Source organism: Loxodonta africana, chromosome 5 (genome assembly GCF_030014295.1).
Source record: "Loxodonta africana isolate mLoxAfr1 chromosome 5, mLoxAfr1.hap2, whole genome shotgun sequence".
Taxonomy (NCBI): Eukaryota; Metazoa; Chordata; class Mammalia; order Proboscidea; family Elephantidae; genus Loxodonta; species Loxodonta africana.
In genome coordinates this window covers 157066532-157090660 of record NC_087346.1, presented here as the reverse complement: position 1 = coordinate 157090660, position 24129 = coordinate 157066532, and the positions used below count along the sequence as shown (strand labels likewise).

General features: G+C 49.4%; 1 protein-coding gene across 3 annotated transcripts; it reads left to right on the top strand.

The window, feature by feature from the left end:
- Positions 1-7889: 7889 nt before the first annotated feature.
- SLBP (stem-loop histone mRNA binding protein) lies at positions 7890-21804 on the top strand. 3 transcript variants are annotated; one of them, XM_023549711.2, is made up of 8 exons: positions 7891-7987; positions 8141-8275; positions 11220-11324; positions 14105-14164; positions 14455-14592; positions 15463-15612; positions 17168-17249; positions 19748-21804. In XM_023549711.2, the coding sequence occupies exons 1-8, from the start codon at positions 7944-7946 to the stop codon at positions 19856-19858; spliced, it is 825 nt and encodes a 274-aa protein (XP_023405479.2). In that variant the 5' UTR covers positions 7891-7943; the 3' UTR covers positions 19859-21804. The 3 variants fall into 3 exon arrangements, with proteins under 3 accessions (XP_064142206.1, XP_023405479.2, XP_064142205.1); XM_064286135.1 differs by having other exon boundaries at positions 7929-7972; XM_064286136.1 differs by lacking the exon at positions 11220-11324 and having other exon boundaries at positions 7890-7987.
- Positions 21805-24129: the final 2325 nt, after the last annotated feature.

Sequence of the window (24129 nt, the reverse complement as noted above, 5' to 3'; positions counted from 1 at the left end):
GTTATGGTGTTTTTTAAATGGAATGTTTTGTTTTACCTGATTCTAAACTCAAGCTTTGATAATAATTGAGGAAGAGTGACCAGGGGACATTTGAGAAGTAATCATAGAAATGGGAGCATGTGGCCACTGCAACGTGGTGTCTGTTCTGTTCGGAATAAGGAATAGAGAACACATTTGTTGAGAGGCAGGCGCATCTAGAACTTTCTCCTCCGACAATCTAGTTGGAAGCCCTGATCTCAGGCCCACGGTGGGGGCAGACTTGGAGGAGCAGAGTGGGAGGCAGCCATGCAGTCTTAGGGCTGAGGGTTTTTGGTGATGGTGCGGTGGCCAATCCTTGTGACCTGCCTGGTGGGTGCTGGGCCATGGAGGTCTCCTGCTGTACTCAGGAGGAGACGGTGGTGTCTCCTCCCTCTCGTGTGTGATCCCTTCCAGACCCAGGGCCCAAAGTGGGGGCTCACTCATGACCCCTGTGGGCCGAGGCCTCTACCCCTGAGCTCATAGCTGAGTGTAGAGTGCCCTATCTCTTGTGGGACAGTGGGCTCCTTTGCTGACCTGGCTGTGGACCAGTGAGGCCCAGGCATTGAGGGCTGAGCACTGAGGCGGCCATGCAGTACTTCCCAGCCCTCACGCTGCTTGCACTCTGAGGAGCAGCCCAGGAAGCCCTCGCACCCCAGTGCTGCCAGATTTCTGTGGTGCTTGGCCTGCACCCCTGGAGCAGCAGCCAGTGCCACCTGGGTCTGCTGGGAACCCCACAGCCAGATAGTCCCCCAAATGTTTGCTGCTGCTTCCCCCACACTGTTCCCTGGCCCCAGGAATTTTGAGGAAACAGCACATCCAACCTAGATAAAAGGGACAACGCGTGGACTTGAGTCTCCCACATTCTCGATTTCCCTTCCAGTGCGGGGCTTTCTCTTGACTTCACTCTTTGGTACTCACAAGTCAGTTTGCTTTACCTAACAGCCACATAGCGACTATGGTTGTAATGTGTAAGGGTCCGTCTGTACCCACGAGGAGGGATGAGAATCAAGATCAGCACAAAGCTGATGCTTATGAGGTGGACGTCAGACTTACCTCTGCTCTCCAACTTCTTCACCATTTCTGACGTACCCCCTCCCCACCTCGACGCTCTCTATACTCTCCTGGGCTCCGTAATTCGTTGCAACGGCCACACAGAACGCAGACGATACTTCTAGTTCGGTAGCTTATTAGGGAAGTGTCAGGCTACACAGGTGTAGAATCAACTTGGAAGTAACAGGAGACAGGACTGACTTCACCAATCAGGACAACTTCCAAGTAGAACAGCTCTCACCTTCCCAGCTGTGTCCATAGGCAGGACCTTCTCTCAACCGTTGGGCCTCACTGGACCTTGCCTCTGCCGTGCTTGGTTAAGTGTTACAGCTCTTTTGGCTCTGCTACAAGGGCCTGGAGGAACCCCACCGTGCCATTAAGCCTCCTGCCCGAAGGTGCTCAGCTCTCTCTCTGTGGGCCAGCAAGCACAGCTGCAGCTGGCTGCCAGCCCTGTGGTTCCCACCATTCGTACTGCCACCACCGTCTCACACCCTCTCATGCTATCTGCAGTGTTAGAGGTTTTGACCTGTATTACAGCTCTGTTAGGAGGTTCCTTCTCTCTTCCATTACTTCTCTTAAAACCTGTTGGCTTGGCTGCTTACAGAAGCAAGTTCCTTATCAGGGCTCGTGTCCCTTGGAGTTCTGTGCTAAGGGTCATGATGGGGACACCCAGGGTCTAGGAGGCAGGGGGTAGGATGTGCCTACCCCAGGTGGGAATGACCATCCTGGGTTCAAAAGAGGGCGGGGATGGGGAGCGACACCCAAACCTCTCCCCGGGCTCAGCCTCCTTGGCCTCTACTGCCCACCCCTTTGGCTGGTCCCACGTGTAGCCCTGCACCCCTCATCTTGGACCAGTCAGGAACTCTGGGAGCTTGGCCCGCAGGTGCAGTTCATGCCTGCCTGGAGGCGTGTTTGGCCAGGGACTGCACGGCCACCTGCTGGAGCCCTGCTGGTCTGGGTAGCAGGATAGGACTGGGGTAGAGTGGGAGGCTCTCCAGGCTCCTCACCTCTGAGTGGGGCCTTGGTGGTCTGTAGGGCCTCCCCACTGAGCCAGGGGTCCTGCAAGAAACTTCAGGCCTATTCAGCCCTAGGAAGAGGGGCAATGAAAACCTCATGGGTCAGAACAGAACATTGTCTGATAACAATGCTGAAAGATGAGGCCCCTAGGTTAGAAGGCACTGAACATATGCAGTGACCGCAACAATGGACTCAAGCACAGTAATGATCACGAAGATGGTGCAGGACTGGACATTTTGTTCTGTTGTACGTGAGGTGGCCATGAGCCAGAGCTGACTTGACGGCAACAGCAATGTTGAGTGGGAGTCAGGAGTCCCTTATCTAATAACCTTTGAAGTCCCTCAAGTCCTTCTGATTTAATAGGGATCTCGTTGAGGGATCTTAGGAAGGAGTGTGGATAGGTCTATTTCCACTTGAAGAGGTTCTGCATTCCATATATGTCCAATATCAGTGGGGTTTTTGCCCTGCCCACAAGGAAGGAGGAATTCTAATAGATTGTTTCAGTCCTCAGGTGGGTGCCAGCTGGCGAGGACCAAGGAGACAGAGAAATTTCGGAAAATCAGAGCAAGCTGTTAAAGAGCACTTCTGAGACGGAGCTGAGTTGAGGGTTTGTAAAATGAGTCCTTCGGGAGCACAACTGATTTTGATACCCCAATTCATGAGACGGTCTCTGCTTAATAGACTGGGGTAGTAGGACTGAGAAAACCCGTCTGTCAGTTTGTCATACTGCGGTGGCTTATGTGTCTCTGTGATGCTGGAGGCTATGCCACCAGTATTGCAGGTACCAGTAGGGTCACCCATGGTGGACGGTTTTCAGCAGAGCTTCCAGACTCACAGACTAGGAAGAAAGGCCTGGTGATCTACTTCTGAAAATTAGTAAAAAACAACAACAAAAAATCTAACGGCTCACAATAGGACATTGTCCAGTACGGTGCTGGGAGATGAGCACCCTAGGCCGGAGCGCACTCAAAACACACAGTGGCCCTAACAGTGGACTGGAGCGCACCAACAACTATGAAGACAGTGCAGGACCTGACAGTGTTTCATTCTGTTGGACGTGGAAGGCCTGTGAATGAGAGCCAATTCGACGGCAACAACAGGTGTATGAATAATTTCAAATACAAGAATCAGCACGAAGCCAATTCCTGTGAGGCGGAGGCCAAGTATATCCCAGATTTCCACATTCTCCAAGCCACTGTGCCACTCCTCTCACACTGGCCTCTGTCCCTCCCCTCAGCACTCTTCCCGCCCCCACCCCATTGGGATTTGGCAATTCGCAGCAATGTTCACAGGACTCACAACTATATTTACAGTTAAGTGGTTTGTTAAGGAACAGGGTACGTCTTGGGATCAGGCTCAACAGGCTGCAACTCAGGATCAGGACCAGGAAACTGTAGGCAGTCTCCCTTCTTCAGTGCAGGACAGCTCTCAGCCCCTCAGCCCTGAAGGGCTCCTCTCGGCCCTGCCATCTGTCACCACTGACTCTGCTGCTGGGTCCCTTCCGGGCCAGTCGCTGTCTTCAGTGTTACAGCCATGTTACAGCCAGGGCTCCAAACCGGTTTGTTTGGATTGAACCCCTGGTGAGGATCTGCATTTCTAACTAGTTTCCAGGTGATGCCAATGCTGTTGGTTTGGGACCAATTCTCAGAACCACTAGTAGAGCAGTGGTTCTCAAAATTTATTACACATATGAATCACCAGGGATCTTGTTAAAACGTAGATCCTAATTCAGCATATCTGGGGCAGAATGCAAATTCTCAGCAGGGGTTCGAACAGGAAAGAGCCGGTTTGAAGCTCTGGTTACAGCTCTTTTAGGTCTCTTGCCTCCTTTCTGCTTCTCTCTTGCCTTTTCTCCTGTCTGCTACTACTTTATTGTGCTTTAGGTGAAAGTTTACAGATCAAATTAATTTCTTATTCAAAAATTTATACACAAATTGTTTTGTGACATTTCTTGGAATCCTCACATGTCAGCACACTCCCCTGTCCCAACCCGGATTCCCCATTTCCATTCATCCAGTTTTCCTGTCCCCTCCTGCCTTCTCAGCTTTGCTTTTGGGCAACTGTTGCCCATTTGGTCTCATACTATTGATTGAGCTAAGAAGCACGTTCCTCATGTGTTATCGTTTGTTTTATAGGTCTGTCTAATCTTTTTCTGAAACGTGAACTTCGGGAGTGGCTTCAGTCCTTTCTGCTTCTGTCTCTTGTCTTTATGATGCTTTCTGTCTGAAAAATCTCTGAGGGGCTGGCTCTCTTTTTTTCTACACACACACACACACACACACACAACCCCTTGTCAATTTCAACCCATGGCCCCTCCCAGTGGGGGGAGGGCAAACTGACCAATTCTCTCAATAGACCCCAGACACTTCATTTGCATAGTAGGCTATAGTTACCCAATTTGCATACTTCATAGTCACTTAATTTGTGTAGGTATATTAACCAATCTCTGCAAAGTGCATACCAATCACAGGGCAGGCTGCAGCCCAGGGCTCGAAAAAAAGTCAAGTTGTTTAGGATTACTCAGGAAATGTCAGTCAACCTGGACAAAAGTAATAAACCCTCTGGGGTAGAAAACTAGGGCAAAGGTAACTCCTCAGGGTTTAGGGGAAAAGTCTCTGGAGTTGTTTTTCCAAAGAACCAAGGCAAAAGGCCACATAAAGAAACCCATTTCACCACACAGTTGAGAAGGAAGTTATGTCGGGCCTTCAGAAAACCCATGGAAATACCGAAATGGCTTGGACAGGGTAAATCATGGGGTAAATGATCAAAGCTCCCAGAAATAAGGTTGATGGCTCAGAGGAAGCAGGGAGGGAAGCAAGTGGTATTGGTTGGGATGAGTTGCCCCTGTGTCAATGAGAAATGTGGTGGGATGCCCTTCAACTTGTAATTTCTCCTTGGGAGTTGAGTGGTAACGGAGGGCATTTGATAATTACTTCCCTTGAGGGGAGTTGATAGCCCTCTTGAGAGTTTTGAGTCTTTCCTCTTTAACGGCTGCACAGTCTTGAGCTCAGTGGCCTTTTTCTTTGCAATAGCAATAAGTATCCCAATCAATAGGAGTCCGCCTCTTAGGAGCTTGTCTCGTCATAATTTTCAGGCTTTTTTAATTGTAAGCCCATGAGTTTGTGTTGTGTGTTTTCTGTTTTCTTGGAGATACTCTCTCATAATGTTGGGCTAGAGTTTGAAGTTCAGTTATCTCTGCATTTTGCCAGTTATTTTTGGGTAATGTGTCATGAAGCTCTGGTTTAAGGCTGTTGACAAAGCTTGTGGCCAGAGCAGAGGCTGTCTGGGTATTTAGTTCAAGCCCTGAGTAACTTCTAATTGGTGGTGACAATTTACCAGTTTCATCTTTTTGCTGTCTGCAATTTTGAGCACACAACGAATCAATTTTAATAAGAATAGCCTCCGGTATTGACTGAATTGTGTCCCCCCAAAATATGTGCTGAAGTCCTTACCTCTGTAACAGTAGATGTAATCCCATTTGAGAATAGGGTTTTCTTTCCTATATTAATCAGACCATATCAGGGTGTGTCCTAAGCCGAACCACTTCTGAGTGATATAGATAGCAGTATGTTAAAAGTTAGGCTGCTAACCAAAAGGTCAGCAGTTCAAATCCACCAGGTGCTCCTTGGAAACCCTATGGGGCAGTTCTACTCTGTCCTATAGGGTTGCTGAGTCAGACTCACCAGCAACGGTGTATAGACACAGGAGATTTGGTGGCCTAGTGGTTAAGAACTCGGCTGTTAACCTAAAGGTTGATGGTTCGAACTTACCAGCTGCTCTGTGGGAGAAAGATGTGGCAGTCTGCTTCTGTAAAGATTTACAGCCTTGGAAACCCTACAGGGCGGTTCTCTGTCCTATAGCGTCGCTGAGTTGACTCAATGGCAACAGGCTTTTGGAGACATAGAGCCCTAGTGGTACAATTGTTAAGCATTTGGCTGCTAACCAAAAGATCAGTGGTTCAAAACCAACAGCCATTCTGTGGGACAAAGATATGGCACTCTGTTTTCAAAAAGATTACAGCCTTCAAAACCCTGTGGGGCAGTTCTACCATGTCCCATAGGGTCACTCACCATGAGTCAGAATTGACTCGATGGCAGTGGGTTTAGTTTGCCCTTTTTTTTTTTTTCCTAACCTTTGTGGGAGCAGACTGCCACGTCTGTTTCCCTCAGAGCAGCTGGTGGGTTTGAACCCGACACCTTTAGGTTAGCGGCCAAGCGCTTAACCACTGTGCCACCAGGGCTCCTTAAGTCTACCTTTACTGTGCTACAAAGGACTAGTGTTCAGGGCACTGGATCGGTGGTGGTTCCAATCCAGACCCAGGTCACAGCCCAGTAAAGGGCCAAAGAAAATCGGCGGACAGTAGTTAAAATGGCAGGATAGACTTTACTCAGGCTGCAGCAGGGGACAAAAACCAGCAGCTAGTCTCAGCTCTGATTAGTACGAAGGCAGCTAGAGCTTTTAAGGGGCACGAGAGGGAAGAGAACCTGAGAAACTACTGGGAGAAGAGGGAAGGTGCATGGAAAATTACAGCGAGGGGGTCTGGCAGTGGTTCAGGCTGAGCTGGGTAGTTGTGACAGTTCACACCATCTAGCACAGCACGCGGCCAGGGGGCTGCCCAGGAGCAGGGCCTAGCACTGGCCGACGTCTGCACTAAAGCTTGGGCAAGGTTCTGGGGTAAGTCTGTGGAAGCACGTGGGCGAAGCAGGCATCTCTTGCAGGGGTTCGCAGGGGGAAGGAAGCCCCACAGTACTGGGCGGGAGGTCGGAGGCTCCCTTGCCTAGAGAGGCCGTGGGGCGGGGGGGGGGGGGGGGGGTGGTTGGCGCGGCGGGAGTCCCGCGCCCCAGCTTCATTCTCACACCCCACATCCTCCTCCGTGCACCCGACCATCCCTGGGGCCCTCCTCGCTCAGGGTCTCCGCTTCCCTCGGGGCTCGGCTGCACCCTCCCCCTCGGAGAGGCCTGGCCTGATCCCTTCCGACCCGACGGCCCAGGGCGGCTGCTGCCGGGGCGAAGGCAGGTGCAGGTCTCGGGCACATCCCAGCCCCTCTTGCCTCACCCGGAAGGAATTCGCAGTCTGGGAGACCCCCGTCCAAACGGGCGGGAACCACGCGCCTTGGGGCCCGACGGCGGCTACAGCCCCAGCAGCTCCCCGGGTTATCACGCCGCGGGGCCGGGAGGACCAAACGCCCCAGACGCGCCTTCCGGGTTCCAGGTTTCCCGCCAGCGAGAAGGCTCGCCCCCACCTGGGACAGGCCAATGGGAGACTAGCCTCGAGCAAGCGCAACCTATCGGAGGCGCGCCCCACCGGGCCGAGACCAATCGAAGACGCTCCCTCTGACCCCTGCGCCGCGCGCGTCTGAATCTCCCGCCAATACCCCCCTCCTCCCGCGAAGGCGCAGCCAATCAGCTTCCGAGGGGCCAGCGGCGGCCCGGCTGCCTCAATACTCGAGGGGAGCAACTTTTCCCTCGGATCTCATGCAGACGAGGGCGTCGACCCGCCTCCTCAGACGGCGGCGACCGGAGTTAATGGTTTTGGTCGTCCGGGGTCCTGGACACTCAGCCCAAGCCTAGGCAGCCTCCGAGGCGCGCGCCGCTGACCTGGGCTCCCCCCGTCGCCGTGGATCCGATGGTTGCGCCCCGCCCGGCGCGCGCGGGAGCTCCGAGGGGCGGGGCCGGGGCCGCATAAAGGCGGTTGGGGGCGGGGCGCGCGCTCAGTCTGTCAGCGCCGGCGCGGGAACGGGTGTCGCTCTCCGGCCGCTGCTTCGCCGCCTTCGCCGCCACAGCTCGCGTTCCTGCGTCGCGGCCCCGCGGCCCCGCGCGCCTCCCCGCCCTCCGCGGCCCTCCGCCGCTGCGCTCGCCATGGCCTGCCGGCCGCGAAGCCCTCCCCGGTACGGCGACGCCAGGTGAGGCCGGGCGGAACGCCTGGGAGTCCCCGGGGCGGGCCGGGCCGGAAGCGGGCGGGCGGGCGGGCGCCCTCGGGCGGCCGGGCCCGGGGTGGGGGAGGCCGGGAGAGGCCCGCGCCGGCCGCTGACCGACTGCGGTCTCTTTGTGCGCAGCCCGCACTCGGCAGCCAGATGGTCCTTGGGGCGGAAGCGCAGAGCCGACGGGAAGCGCAGGAAGCCCGAGGACTGCGACCCCTCCGCGTCCCCCGACGCCCACGAGCGCAGGCGCGCGGACCACAGACTGGACAGGTGCGGGCCCGCCGGGACGCCCTCGGGCCCCGGGGTTCTCTCGGGGGGCTTCTTTCAGACGGGCGGCCGCGGAGTGAGTTCCGACTCCCGGCGGCCCCGGGGGTGCCCGTGGCCCCGCTCGTGCCCGTGGCCCCGCTCCGTGGGGTTTTCCTGCCTGGCCTCCCTGGAGAGGTAAATCACCAGGCTTTTTTTCCACTGCACCGTGGGGTGGGCTGGTCGTCGGACGCAAACCGTTGGAGCCACCCACGGATCCAGTGGGATTTTCTCCTTGGTGGAGGCGGCGCTAGATGGACTTTGGTGGGACTACGGAAGGGGCTTGTGGTCTTTGGAAGTGGTGTCTCAGGCACATAGACGCCTTTGCTTCTGCTCCGCTTGTTAAAAGATGCAAAGATAACACCTCGTAGATGCAGTTTCTGGGTGACTTTTTGCCTGAGGAGGTCTTGTGTGAATGGAATGACCCACAGAGGGAGGTGGAGTTTGCTGGCTGCCTTCTTGACTAGTTAAGGCACTTAAAACACAACGTGACTTTGGAGTATTAGGCTGTTTGAGGCATTTCTCGGTGACAAATGTAAACAAAGCTTGGCTCACTCTAAGTCAGTTATTGAGCTCTTTGGGGTTCTAGGTAAAGTCCCTGGTGACACAAACAGCTTGCACTTGGCAACTAACATAGAGATTGGTGGCTTGAATCCACCCAGTGGCACCGCAGAAGGAAGGATCGGCAATCTGCTTACATAAAGATCACAGCTGAGAAAACACTGGAGCTCAGTTCTAGTCTTTTAACGTGTGGGGTTGCCACGAGTCAGAATCGACTGAACGGCAGTGGGTTCGGGTGGTTGTTTTTGGTGCTGAGTGACTCCCACCTTTGCATCGCTCTGGCAGTGAGCCCATCCCACAGTTCCCCACTGCTCTTTGTTAATCACCGCCGAGGTTTTACAGCAGCTCATTCCTTTAGCGCCCCGCTCACTGAAGTTCACGCTCCTGAGGGCAGGCTGTGCTCCCTTCAGTCTTCCCAGCTCCTGGCCCAGGAAGTGCTGGTGGATGAAATGATGAGGGGGGAGTGTTGCCAGTCAAGTGTGACACCTTGATCCCTGAAGGGGGATAACCAGGAGGTAACATGCTGCAACCAGAAGGGTTGTGGGCTGATAGATGGCGTTAGCTTGAAAAGAGGAAGAATGACCTGGAAGTGGGAATGAGGGTAGCAACCCTCAGACCAGGCCCTGCTGTGGTGGTGGGTGTGGAAGAGAACCACTGCTCCTCGCCGAGTGGCGTGCTGGGGGTTCCCTGGTGGTGCTAGCACACAGCTGTCTCGTGGTACAGCAAGACCCTGAGTACTGCTGCTGACTCAAGTTGGGAAGCAGCAGCAGCCCTGATCAGGTGAGGCAAGGTGGAGCAGCCGTTTGTAGTGAGATGAGCTCCACGTGTAAGATAGGCTTTGGTTGACCCGTTGAGTACTCTCCCCAGAAGTAGCCTTGTCAGATAAAGCAGATCAGTGAGCTGTGAATAGCGCTGTCTGTCATACTCCCAAAGGATGTTCTGAGCAGTCAGTAAGTTCCTGTGTTGAAACGTTCCAGTTCAGGAACCTCACTTGGGAGCCCCAGATTGAACCTGTTGGTGGACTGAGTGGGATGTTTATGTCCAGCCCAGGACAAGCCTTCATTTGGTTCCAGGCTCTTACCTCCTGTCTAATTATTGAGTTACTGCAACTTTGTTAATAAGTTCATTTTGGTTTCAGATCTTTCAAACCATTTTTTTGATCTGGAAACTGACTTTTGGGGATCCAGTTTGAGTTTCTCTGGGGGTGTGATTATAAGGGAAGAAGTGACGATTACATAGAAGCAGTGTCTAGTTTTACACCAGTGGTGGCCAGGGGAAATGGGACAGAAAAGTACAAATCTAACTATAAATTAAGTTTATAAACAACCATGCCAGATTTCTTGGCATTGAAGCATTTAAGTTTTCACATTGCCTGATCTTGACTAAAGATTTCTTTGAGCACAAGGTAGAACTGGGTCCTGGATGAGGTTTAACCCAACTCTAAAACCAAACCGAACCCATTGCCATTGAGTTGATTCTGACTCATAGCAACTCTATAGGACAGAACTGCCCCAGAGGATTTCCAGGGCTTTGATCTTTATAGAAGGAGACTGCCACATCTTTTTCCTGTGGAGTGACTGGTGGGTTCCAACTGCTGACCTTTCAATTAGCAACTGAGTGCTTAACCACTGCCATTGGGACTCCTTAACCCAACCCTAGGTGGTACCTTTAAGGAGCCCTGGTGGCGCAGTGGCTAAGCACTCGGCTGCTAACTGAAAGGTCAGTTGTTCCAGCCTACCTGCTGGCTCCACAGAAAAAAAGACCTGGCAGTCTGCTGTGAAGATTACAGCCTGGGAAACCCTGTGGGACAGGTCTTCTCTGCTCTGTAGGGTTGCTGTGAGTTGAAATTGACTGGATGGCACCTACCAACAACAAACAACAGGCAGTACTGTAACAGTCGACTAAGTCCTAATGTGTCAAAGGCTCCGGCATCTGTACTTATCTCCTGTGCTCTCATTGCAGTGTGGTACGTTCTGCATGTCAGCACTGTACACTAAATGTTTATCATTTTACTAGGCTTCTTTTTACCACTTGGGGAAAAAATCCTCATTTTCCATATCAAAACTGTATTAGGTGCTCCTCTTGGTGCTGATGATGACTTGTAGCTTTGCCTGCCTGTCTCCCCACCCACTGTGTCCCCATATTTAGTGAATGCTGGCACACTTGGGCATAAAGCAGAAGTTTGACGACTAGGGCCCAGCGAGGCTTCAGAGGTTCTCTGTCATATCTAATTGATTGCAAACCTCCTGGCGTTAGGCCAAATAGCCTCAGTATTTCCCAACCTATAGTTTTAAAGGAGACCGAGGCTGCGTGTCACGGTTCATACATGCGTCCTCATTTTCTTTTGCAGCTTCACCACACCTGAAGGCCCGAAGCCACGTTCTAGATGTTCAGACTGGGGAAGTGCAGTTGAAGAAGATGAAATGAGAACCAGAGTTAATAAAGAGATTGCAAGGTATACTTTCAGACTACCTGGAATGTTATCTGTGGTGATTTTAATTAAATACTGAACTTGAGGTGTGTCTTAGGCAGTGGAGCTCAGCAGTGTGGTCCCCAGACCAGGAGCCTCAGCATCCTGTAGGAACTAATTAGAAATGGAAATTATTGGCCCCACCCCAGACCTCCTGAATGGGAAACCTTAGGGGCAGGGCCCAGTCTGCACCCTAAGGTTTGAAGACCATTGTCTTAGAAGTAGTCCTTCCAAGAGCGGAAGTAGGTTTTGAAGAGGATGCTAGTTGATTCCAGAAGGCTATTGGGAGCCTCTGACCGTCTGTAACCGACACTTTGTTGGGCACTAGAGTGTTTCCTCACAACCCGGCCAAGTACAATGCAGATGCCAGCGTCAGCTGAAGGAGCGAGCTCTCGAGGTGACACAGCTCAGACATGCTAGAGTGCAGAGAGGGGCCTGCCTGGCAGGTGGGGTCTCTGAACCCCTTGCCGTTGAACACTGAAGTGTTTGGTGGATCCGAGTCCTTTTCCTTGACTTATCGCGCACAGTGCAGGTGAAGCGTTCGTATCCTTCTCCTAGATGGGATAGAACTTACTGGTTCACTGAGTTTGGGCAGATGGCTTACAGCCTCTCTGGGTTTCATTAAACCCTTGTTACACCCACGTGTGCTACTGTTTGGGAATTTAGGACATGGTCTGTGGGGAGACAGGCAGGTAGTCTATGAGGCATCGTCAGGAACAAGCATATCTTCTTCGAATTGTATCCTGAAGATTTTAGTCCTTTGTCCCCTCTGATAAATGCTGTCAAACAAAGCTGAATGAACTGAAACAGCGAGCTTCCTAGTGAGGTGACGCGTATTGAACCAAGAGGAGCTTAGCTCCCGAGTGGCTGATAAATCAGAGTCCTCGTTAGTCCTTAATTCTGACGAGAAAATGTGTTCCTTAGTGTCGGCAGGGGAGACAGGCTCAGACCACTTGGTCCACCTCAACGTGCTTTCTAGCTGACTCTTTTGGAGAGACAGGCACACGTGGGAATTGGTTATTGAACATTCAAGCAGGTCGTCTCTTAATTTCTTTTCAGTATCAAAATGTCTGTGATTGGGTGGGTAAACTCTTTGAGTGGGAAACCTGAACTGAGTTGGCAGACGCGGGCTCCAGTGTGTTTCGAACGAGTTGTTTTATTTACATGGATCTCCATTTTCTCAGCTGTCCCGTTAGGATGTTTGACTTCACGCAGTTCCTGTGTTCCACTTAAACATCTTCTAGCAATCTCCCTCCCCTAGTCTGTCACATCCTCCTGTGGTCGGACTGGTCTGTGTTGCTCAGGTATCTCTCAGCTCTATCTTGGAAGATTCTTGCGTTGCAGAACAGTCTGCTCGTATCCGGAGCATGGACTTGGGGCACTTGTGAGCTGCAGGCTTGCCTGGTGGGAAGCTGCTGCTCTTTCATAGGACTCAGTGGTTTGACCTCACGGCCTCCACTGTGAGTCCGTTCTATGGCAGCCTGTCGTGCTTTCACCAGGAGAGGGTGTGTGCGACTTCAGCTTACTCTACTTCAAGGAGAAACGTACAATTAGAAGCCAGTAGTTTGAGTATTTGGAAATGGGTTCAAGTCATACCTGGCAGCCAGTCTTTGTCAGCTCGGGTTCTGGGGGAAAAGCCCTCCAGGGGGTGATTTGAGGGACTGTTTTCTTGGCTCTCACAAGGATGTTATATAGCTACTTGTTGTGCTGGCTCCAATTCATGGCAACTAAACGTTTTCTGGTCTTGCGCCATCTTCGTGGTTGTTGGTATGTCTGAGTCCATTAATCTAGCGTTGTGTCAGTCCATCTCATTGCTGGTTTCTCTTGTTTTCACTGATCCTCTATTTCACCAACCGTCGTGTCTTTCTCTAGTGATTGGTCTTTCCTGATGATGTGTCCACGGTAAGGAGCATTCTAGTTGTACTAGTGAGCTAGTGCCATTCCGGGCGTGTAGGAGATAAATTAATTCATTACCTCCCGGTGTCCGGACTACTCTCTGGGATGGCCCAGCGAACTCGAGGGCGCTGCAGGGATTTTAGACTTCTGAGGGGAACCCAGCGATACTTGGCATCTTCCGGGTGCTGCACAGACTTCTGGCTTGAAGTTGTTCCCAGTTTTGGCCTTAGATTGCACTGCCCTCCTTGCAGCGATGTAGCAGACCTTTGCAAAGCTGGATTTGGGTAGTTGCTGTGATACAAAACCAGTACTGTGTGGAATCGGCAAGGAACAAGAACTGAGGGTGGTCGTGTCCGGTCTGTTTCCATGGTGGGGGAAGTTGTGCAGCGCCCAGCAGGCACACACTTCCATTAATAAGGCATTGTGGTTGTTTAAGAAATAGGAACTTGGCTTCCAGTGTGTGCTCATTTTTTTTAAAAGGCTGTTAAGTTTTTGCAACAAAAATGTTGAATCTTACTATTTAAGAAACTGACACTTAGGGGATTTCTTCCGGCCAAGGAAGCCCCTGCGTTACATACGGCGGTGGCTGTGGGGATTAGGGCTTGCTTTGCCCTCAAAACTGGGCTGCTTCGAGCACTGACCCTATGATCTTGGCACATGATCTTTATCTTTTGTTTGTAAAATGATGGTGACTAAGGGAGGTGAAACGTAAAGAAACAGTGTGCCCCTATCTACCCCACTCACCCACACCACAGTGCTCAGGACCAGGCAGCTGTGTTCCCAGTGATAAATGCTTAGCTCGAAAAGCATCAAGTATTAGGTTAGTTTTTATACCTTTTTAAAAACAGCAACATCTATTTTGCTTTCAGATATAAAAGAAAACTTCTCATAAACGACTTTGGAAGAGAGAGGAAGTCATCCTCAGGAAGGTAAATGCCACACCAAGGCTGTGTTTCTGATCTGCTAGACCTGTCACTTGTTAGTGAAAATCCTCATGAATGTGAGAAATGTTAGTTGTCCCAGAAGCACTTACTGGTGTAGTCCACCTTTGTTCACTGAGCGGGTATATTGTTTCTGTTGTGCACTCGGATCCCACCTCTGCAGTGATTCCGTACAGTTCTGGGGTTGGTCTGGTTTGGGAGCCGTGAACTGTTTCAGCTTTCCTTTGGCTCAGCTTACACGGTGGTCTTAACGGCAAGGCCTGTCTTGTTTCCTCCAGTTCTGATTCAAAAGAGTCCATGTCTACGGTGCCGGCCGACCTAGAGACAGACGAGAGCGTGCTGATGAGAAGGCAGAAGCAGATCAACTATGGGAAGAACACCATCGCCTACGATCGCTACATTAAAGAAGTGCCCAGGTAGCTTTGTCTCTTTGGCACATTCTGAATAAGTCCTGCGGGATGGCGCTTCTAAAGAGCCGAGTAGGTAATAAGTCTGGTTGTGGGAGTGATTCATACCTGCTTAGGACCATTTAAGGAGCGCTGCTAAAGCACTCAGCTGCTAACCGAAAGGTTGGTGTTTCAAACCCACCAGCCTCTCCAAGGGAGAGAATACCTGGCGGTTTGCTCCCATGAAGATTGGAAACCCTATGGGACAGTTCTCCTCTCTCCTGCCGGGTGGCCATGAGTCGGAATCAACTACACTTCAACGGGTTTGTTTGGTTTAAGAACCGTTTATCAATGACTTACAGTAGCTTATTAGGTAAATAAAGATGAGCAATCAATTGACAGCTGAAAAACCCAGGACATGAAGGTTCAGAAAAATATTTTCATAGTTTTGACTGTTCCATAACTCAGAGAATTTTATAGACATAAAGTTATTAAAATACATGATGGAGAAGAAAAACTAAGTTGAAGTTCAAGGTTGGAAAATCATAACTGGAGAAGAATGTTGGCATTGTTCTCTTTTGTGTGAACAGCTTGCATATCTCACTGTGTCCCAAACACAGACACAAGAAGATAAAAGAAAACTTGAGGTTCTCATCAACGTCTTGGCAGGATCGGGATTAGATGTTTAGTTTTCTGGAATGTAAATTATAAAGGAATAGTAATATTCAAAGAGGTAGTGCTTTTTTAATATTTTGTTTTCTCACTTTGTAGAATCTCAGGTGATTTATTTTTTTTAGTAATGCTGTTCTCAGGGTTTGGTTCCTCTTCAAGCTTTCAAGCTAATGCCTCCACGTGCAGATGTGAATGGTATTGCTAGGGTAATCTTGCTTTCTTCTGTAGACACCTTCGACAGCCTGGCGTTCACCCTAAGACCCCCAACAAGTTTAAGAAGTACAGCCGGCGGTCGTGGGACCAGCAGATCAGACTCTGGAAGGTTGCGCTGCATTTCTGGGACCCTCCTGCCGAAGAGGGCTGTGACCTACAGGACATGTATGTCTCTAAAGCTTTCTTGTTCTGCTTCTCTTGATTCGTACCATGATTTAAGTAGCTTTGTGTGACGGGTTATAGTATTTAGTCCCCCGGAAGGTCCAAGGGAGCAAAGCAGCAAGTCGTCGTAGCTTCAGACCAGCTTTCTTGGTGCACAAGCGTGTGGAGCTGGCGGGGCGTGGACTCTGGGAGGGGCGAGGGGGGAGTCAGCTTCCCTGGGTTGAACTTTTTAGAACTGTCCCGTAGAGTTTCCAAGGAAGTGCCTGGTGGATTTGAACTGCCGACCTTTTGGTTAGCAGCCGTACCTCTTAATCACTACGCCACCAGGGCTTCCTAGAAAAGATCTCAGCAAATCTAGGAAGGTGTGTTTTTTTTGCGGGTGAGATGCACATCTTAAAAAGTGTTTGGATCATTATATTACAGGAAAGTAAAAGGTGTTTTTTTGAAGTTGTGAAATTATACACAACAGAACATGCCAGTTCAACCATTTCTGAAGGTATAATTCAGTGACATTGGTTACATTCTTCCAATTGTGCAACTATTAACGTAAACGCTTTTTACAAGGTTAACATAAACTTAATGCTCCCTAAGCAAAAAAAAAAAACCCAATGCTCCCTCCCACCTCTGGTAACCACTAATAATCTTTGGTCTATCTTTATTTGTTTATTTCATATAACTGAGATCATACAGCATTTGTCTTTTGGTGAGTGACATATTTCATTTAGGATGGTAATGTTTTCAAGGTTGAAGGCTCTTTTTTGATTAAGGAAGGGTTTTATCTTTTCTCCATTGGTTTTTCAACTTTTGTCTAGTTGAGTGTCCCTGGCGTAAATGTTTATGGAATGGCTGGAATTCTCCATTGAACAGGGCAGTAGGGAGGATGTGTGCTTTCCTCCCTGGTGTGGTGTTTCTTCTTAGCCCCCCTCTCGTCCTGAGGCTCCCTGTCTGTCAGAGTGCATGCGCTCATTTAACAAATATCTGAGTTTCTGCTTTGAGGCTGGGATGTTTAAATGATTTCTAATAGGGCTTTACAGATTCGGCCTCACAGATGTCATACAGATTTTTCCCATAATGTGACACTATTGTCCCATTGTCTTAATGAGTAGGACGTTGGAAAAATTAGTATTGGTGTGTGTGGTGTGGTTTGTCAGTGTTCCTCCCCCTAGAAAATTGAATGTCTTAATGACTCTGCTAATAGCGACGTCTGTGGGGGGTGAGTGATGCCGAGACTGTAGAGAACGGCAGATTCCCTGGGCTCCGAGCAGGCTGAGCTTTTGGCTGCCGGCTTTATGTCTGTCTAGTGAGCTGACTGGGCAGGGGCTGCTTGTCTGGCAGGTGGGGGGCCAGTGAAAACCTTCACCCCTCAGGGGGCTTGGGAAACATCCTTGTTCACCAGGGGCCACCTGATGTTAGGGTGGTGATTAGCGTACAGACTCACCAGAGGCCACCTGATGTTAGGGTCGTGGTTAGCATACAGACTTGGAGAACATCTCTCTGTTGCATTGCTCCCAACTTTGTTAAACGGGGTCCTGACATCCCCACTTGTTTCGTTTAACAGCCAACCAGTAGACCTGGGGGAGATGGAGACCGAATCAACAGAAAGCAGCTCAGAATCCCAGATGAGCTCGCAGGACAACTTGGTAAGTGTCTCGGCTGCTCTTAAACCTTCAGCTCGCCTGTGCCAGGTTTACTGTTGACAGTCTGTGCCACCGAATAAATTCCAGAGCAAGCTGAAGTTTGATTGGGATGCTTATGAAAAGGTGGTTTCTTACCGTATTTTCCATCGTTAAAATGTTAGACTAGATCATAAGATACTGAGTTCTTGGGTAGTGATCTTTGTTTTGGATTTCGATTAAATTGGACTGATGAATCCCACCATCTTCAATGAAAAGTAAAAGGCCATTTCCCCCTGATTCCAGCGCTGACACAGGCATTGTCACTGCACTTAATGGCAGGCTGTGTGGTTTGCGTTGGTGAGTTAGTTGTTAGCGAGGAGTCACTGGCTCCTTGTTATCAAATAAGGAAACACTGTGTGCCTAGGACACCTTCCTCCCTCCCCCACATTTGCCAGTTTAGAAAATCATATGTGAGAAAAAAAGTTCAAAGATCAAAAGCAATGTAGAAAAACGCTTCCCGTCTAATCTTGTAATTAGTGATTGGGTGCATGTTTTTCCAGACCTCTGCTTGTGTACAGTTAAATGTACGTCGGCAGTTTATGATAAAAGGATCCCTTTGTTATTTTCGTAGAGATCACCCTGGTATTTACAGATGGAGGTATCTATCACATTAAGTGGAAAGACAGGTTGCAAAACCAGAAAATACACATAGTGTTGTAGCCATGCACTTGTAGGAGTCTCTGCTGTATTCGAACAGTTCAGAAGTGTATAGAATAAAGGTGGAATGTCACCTTTACCTGCCTTCCCTCCATCTGGAGAACTTGGGGCGTGCCCTTCCAGGTTTGGTGACAATTGGCACATCACAGAGCCTTTATCTGACTAAGATTATAGGTAACTTCAGTGCCCAACAGTGAAGGAATAGCAGAACTGTTTACCTCATCAGGAGTACATCTATTCCAGATGGTTTTTCAAGATTATTTAATTACGTGGAAAAACCGTAAAAATAAATAAAAACAAGATACTTATACGATGATCCCAGTTCTGCGGCTCATCAGTCTTGTGTGGTAGGAAAGGGGCGTGCAGACGGGCCTGGAAAAGAAACCTGTCGGGACCGCGGCAGGGGTCATCCTTAGTTTGGATTAAGAGCCACTTTAATAATTAAAAAATGTGACCCTGATCCCCGTTTGAGAACCAGATTGATCAGTGAATGAGCATCCCAAGGAGAAAAGTGAAGGGGAGAGGACGCTGCACAAGACGGGTGAGGCCAGACCAGGAGAGCTCGGGGTGCAGGAGGATATCAAATGATGAGTAGCAGCCTCAGAGCCTAACTTCAGGGGGGATAATGCTAATCAAGATCTGCCCAGGGCTAATCCCTGCGAGGTGGAGGTCAGACATGCCTCCTTTCTCCAACTTTACCAGTTCTAACACGAGCCGTCCCATGAGGGAGAGCACTGTCCTTCTCTGCCGGGCCCGATAATCTGTTGCTGTGGCCACACGGAACTCACAGGCCGTAGTCCAGTTCAGTGGTTTATTAAGGAAGCAGCCGGGTATAGCTCGGGGTCAGGATCAGCAGGCTGTAACTCAGGGTCAGGAAGCACACAGGCAGAGTCTCCCTTCAGTGCAGTTCAGCTCTCAGCTTCTCTGTGCCCTGCACGCAAGCAGGCCCTTCTGTCTACCATGCATGCCTCCTCTCAGGACGGGCCTCTCTGCCTTCAGCCTTCTCACTGTGGGCTCTGCGGCAGGGCCCTTTGCAGGTCTGTTGCTGTCCTCATTGTGATAGCCATTGACCCATGTTACAGGTCTTTTAGGAGTTCCTACCTCCTCGCTCTCTGCTGCTGCTTTTTCTCCTTTCTGCTTCTTCCTGTCTGAGAAACCCCCTGTCGGGTAGCTGCATATATACACAAACATCATGTCAATTTTGAGGTGTGGTCCTCCCACCAGGGCCATGAGTTGACCAAGCCACTCTCAGCCCCCTCCAGGCAGGCCACAGATACTTCATTTGCATAGCCCATAGTCACTTCATTTGCTTGGGTGTATTGACCAGTCCCTCCAAGGTGTATACCAGTCACAGGGCAGGTTCAGCCCAGGACCAGACAAAAATATAAAACCATTAAGTTGTTTACAGCTTCCCCAGGAACTGTCAATCAGCTTGGACCAAAGTAATAAACCCTCTGGGGTGGGAAACTAGGGCAAAGGGAACTCCTCAGGGCTTAGAGGAAAAGTCTCTCAAGCTGTTCTTCCAAAGAACCAAGGCTAAAGGCCACATACGGGAACGTGTCCGCCGCAGATGGAGAGGCATGGACTGGGAGGTCCTGGTGAGAGACATTGGATACGCCGAAGGGAGGCGAGAAGGCTGGGCTGAAAGATACTTAGATTCTGCTCCAAACCTTCTGTGAAAACTGTCATATCTGCCGTACTCTGCCCATGTGCATAACCTCCCTTGCGAGCTGTGCGCTCCTTAACCACTGCTGAGAGACGGAGCTTCCCACTGAATACTGCCACTTTTATCTCCTCATATTCAGGATGTTCTGGACGAGGCCACGATACGATTATCACGCTCAGGGAATGGAGCGTTGGTCAAACACTGCCATCCAGTCAACAGCCCAGATTCCGGTTCCCGCTTGTCACAATAATGGCCTGTAGCAGCTCTTTTTCACTATTTTGATCCAGGGTCTGATCAGGGATCACATGTTCAATGGCCATGTCTCTGTTTCCTTTAATCTAGAACAGTCTCTTGCCTTTTTTCCCCCAAGACATTTCTCTTTTAAAGTGTTCAGGCTAGTTTTTGTGCAGATTGTTCCTTAATATGGAGTTGTCAGACAGTTTTGGCAAGAAGACGACAATGGGCCCGTCGTTGGTGACATCCAGTTTGATGCATGTTCAGGCGGGAGCTACCGGATTTCTCCATTGTGAAGATGGGCCTTTTGTTTTTTTACATTTATGGTAAAGCCTTGGATTTTTTGTTTTTTTTTAAAATTGTGGAAACATGTACACCAGAACATTCACCAGTGCAGCTTCCACATTTATACTTCAGTGACGTTGATGGCATCTCTCACGTTGTGCCACCATTGTCACCATCCTTTTCCAAAACATTCCACCACCAGTAACATCAACTCAATGAAAACCTTGGTTTTAATTGGGAAAATGTATTGGGCTGGAAATTGCTTTAAACTCTCAAATTGGTCAAATGTCATATTTGAATGTATGGATTTTTAATATTAAAAAAGCAACTATGTTCATTAAAGCAATCCAGAAATGTATCCAGTCAGACACTGTCCCCTCCTGCCCTGAGGTAGCCGCCATTCGTGATTTTATCCAACCTTTGCTAATTCTTTCTGTGCTCAAAGCATTACGTGGGTGTACGTGCACAAATTTTATGTTGTATACAGCGCCTTATGAATATATACGAGACCCCTTTTTGCAGTGTGATTAATTAGTACTCATTCCATTTAACGAGTGAAGTGTCTAGGACCTTGACATACCTCACGTGATTCCTGGCAGTTTTCAGCGGGTGAAGCGGTCTCAGGAAAGGGCTGTCCTCCATCCCCAGGGTCTGCCGGCTGAGCCGAGGCAGCTCTCCTCGTCGTCGGAGTACTCAGCGGTGTGACTGTTCCACAAGGCAGCAGAGTGTGGAATCTGAGCATTTGTCCACGCGCCACGCCGTTCAGAGTGGGAGCGACTGTGATCGGAGATGTCAAGCCTATTAGCTTCCGATTCTGGGGAGAAGTTCTGTGGGTAAAATTTGGCACTTCTAGCTTAAAATGAGATTTGATGTTACCCATGAGTTTTAATTAGCTAATACTTTGAATTCTCAGTGTGGCTGTTACCTGCATAGTTACGATTGTAGTCATGTAGTGTTTTGAGGTGTAATGTTATATATAATGAGTGTGTTTTGCATGTTTTAAATTGTAAAGGGAACCAAATCCAAGAAAGAGTGGACTTGAAGCAATCTTAAATCAACCTTAATTGCTTAAACCTCTATCAGCCTCTAAGTTCTAACCTCACAACTATACTTTAAGTGGTTTCCCACAGTGTTTTATGTATTAAGTTGCCACTTGTGAAACGGGTTGGTTTTGAATTTTACCATGTATCCATGGAACCAGCCTGGAGTTGGCTATTGTTGACTGGTATCTGACAGTATTTCCAGAATTGAAGATCTTTAACGTCTTCTTGTACCCTTCACTGTTGGCTTTTTGTCAAGATGTCAGGTTGGCGATATCCTCATACAGAGCACTGACTCATCAAAGCTGTTAAGCAGAGCTATTAGAAATAGTGACTTTTATGTAAGTTATACAGTCTTAATTTGGTACTTGTAAATAGTGCTAGCCGGGTAGGCTGTTCTACCTATAATACTTCAAGAGTTAAGGCAATGGAAGGGATTTAGAAGCCTTTTTTTTTTTTTTTTTTTAACGATCAGTTAATTTACCATGTAAAATTGCTGTAAATGATAATGTGTACAGATTTTCTGTTCATATATTCACTTGTAAACTTCTTGTTAAGACTGTTATGTTTCTATTGCTTTTGTATGGAACGATATTACAGAAATAAAAAGAAAAGAACCTTTAACTGAATTGTTAAATTGCCAGCCAGGCCACCTGTCATAATAACTGAGTGTGTAGAGGAGTGGAGTAGGCACCTGTCTCGAATCTGAAGCTCTCCCGTGGCACCAGGGGAGGGGCTGTGCGCCATGGCTGCCCTCGGCACAGTTCGCCCATGCCAGCCCCTGCTTTGTGCCCTCTGTAGGTTCCTTAAATCCCATACCACCACCTGGGTTGTCTTAGAGCTCTGAATACACTCAAGGTGGCAGGTCCTGATTCAGGCTGGTGCTAGGGTCCAGATCACAGCAGAGTGCGGGTCCAGCCCGATATTTAGTGTGTGGTTTCCATGCCTGGGGCCTCCTGCTCACTGGGGCTTGTACCCAGCAGGCTTACGTAGAAGGAGCCCCGGTGGCTCAGCTGCTAATTGAAAGGTCGGAGGTTCAAACCAAGCAGCTGCTCCAAGGTGGAAAGACCTGTCAATCTGCTTCCATAAAGACTACAGCCTAGGAAATCGTCTGGGGCAGTTCTGCTGTTATACAGCGTTGCTGTGAGTCAGTCAGCTCAGTGGAACACAACAACAGGCTTAGGAAGCCTGTCATTGGGTTTGTGCTTATTTACCACTCTCTTCCCTGTCCCCTGTGACAAACCAGGGCTGTGCAGTGGGACGTGGAGCAGAGCAAGCCTTTGGATCTTGGGCCTGGGGGGATGCCTTCCCTGCCCACAACTGTCCTTGGGCCCTGGCAGCTCTGCCTACAGATGTTCTGCCAGCCCACAGCCATGGGCAGATGCCCTAAGAACACTGCCTCTGGAATGGTGCTGGGCTCCAAGCAAAGGGCGGCCGTAGCATCTTCAGGATGTTTCAAAAGGTCAGAAGCCCTTGTTCACTTAACACATTTATTCAGCTCATAACATGTGCCAAGCACAGTCTAACAGACACAAGATACATCAGGAAGCAGAATGCCCCAAAGTCCCTGCACTCAAATGTCTGGGGGTATTACAGAAGATCAGTAGACAAGCAAATACAGTGTCAGAGTAAGTGATAAGTGACAATAAAGGAGGGCAGGGGGCATGGAGAATGACTGGGCAGTGGGGAGCTGCCATTTTGTGGAGTGGTCAGATGTTTGCTAAGGTGACGTCTAAGCAGAGATGTGCCATCTGGGTAAAGAGCGTTCGTTCACCTCACGGGATAGCCAAGTGCGAGGCCCTTAGGTGGCTGTGTGACATGTTGACTGCCATAATGAAAGCCTAAGATGGAATGGCTTTGAAGCTGGGAGAACTTTGAGGAGTGTGTGTGAAAGTCATGAAAGAACTGTTAGTGGGAGCCTCAGGGACTTTGAGGAGATGAAGTGCAAACTTGCAGGAAGGTGTCAAATCTATTGGGAACTGCAGTAAAGTGGACTGTTACGTAGCGACAAAGTTTAGCAACACTGTGGCCTGCAGTGTGATGGTAGAAGTTAGAAAATGTGCTTAATGAACTGGAAGATTTCTAAACAGGTTGAGGGTAGCTTCTGGCTTCCTGTTTATACCAAGAGTAGAGAGGGAAAAGCCAAACGAAGGACAATTAAACATGAAGGAGCTGTAACTATGGTTTTGAATAGTCTCAGCCTCTCTTGATGGCAACAGGTCCCTGGATGGTAAGCATGGTTTGCACTTGACTACTAACCTAAAAGGGTGATGGTTCAGACTCACACAGCAGCTCCACAGAAGAAAGGCCTGGTGATGTGCCAGCGTAGAGATGACGGCCGAGGAGATCCTCTGGAGCCGCTCTGCTCTGAAGTGTGTGGGGTTGCCGTCAGTCAGAATTGACTCGATAGCAATGTATTTTTTTATTTTTTTTTTTCCTCTTGATGGCAGGCAATGCCAAAATCAAGGAATGGCTTCCAAGCATAGATCACATCCAGAGGATAGTCAGGAAAACATGATCTATAGATGAAGCTGAGGGGGGTGGTGTAAAATTCTTTGTAAAATTTTAAACAACAGGGCTTCTGGGAAGTTTAAGAGGGCAGCGGAAGCCCAAGATAGAGAAGGAATTATTTTGAAGAGATCTGTGGGTATGACTTTTGTCTAATAAGTTGAATCCAAATAACATTGACGGGAGACTCACAAAGTTTTTAAAAGAATTATATTAGCAGAAACACTGCCAAGTTCAACAGACAGGAAAGACAATATAAAGTGAAAAGAGACCTTCAGACCCTCAAAATTCTACTGGCAGGAAACAGGATGAGAAAATTACACAGCTGCAGACGGAGGCTGCCTTAACATGGAAAAGGAAGGATAATTCAGGGAGTGGAATGCAGAGGACAGAGCAAAGAGCCACGAAGAGTCATGGGTGAGGTAGGAATGAGCCTTAGTCCAGGAACCACCAA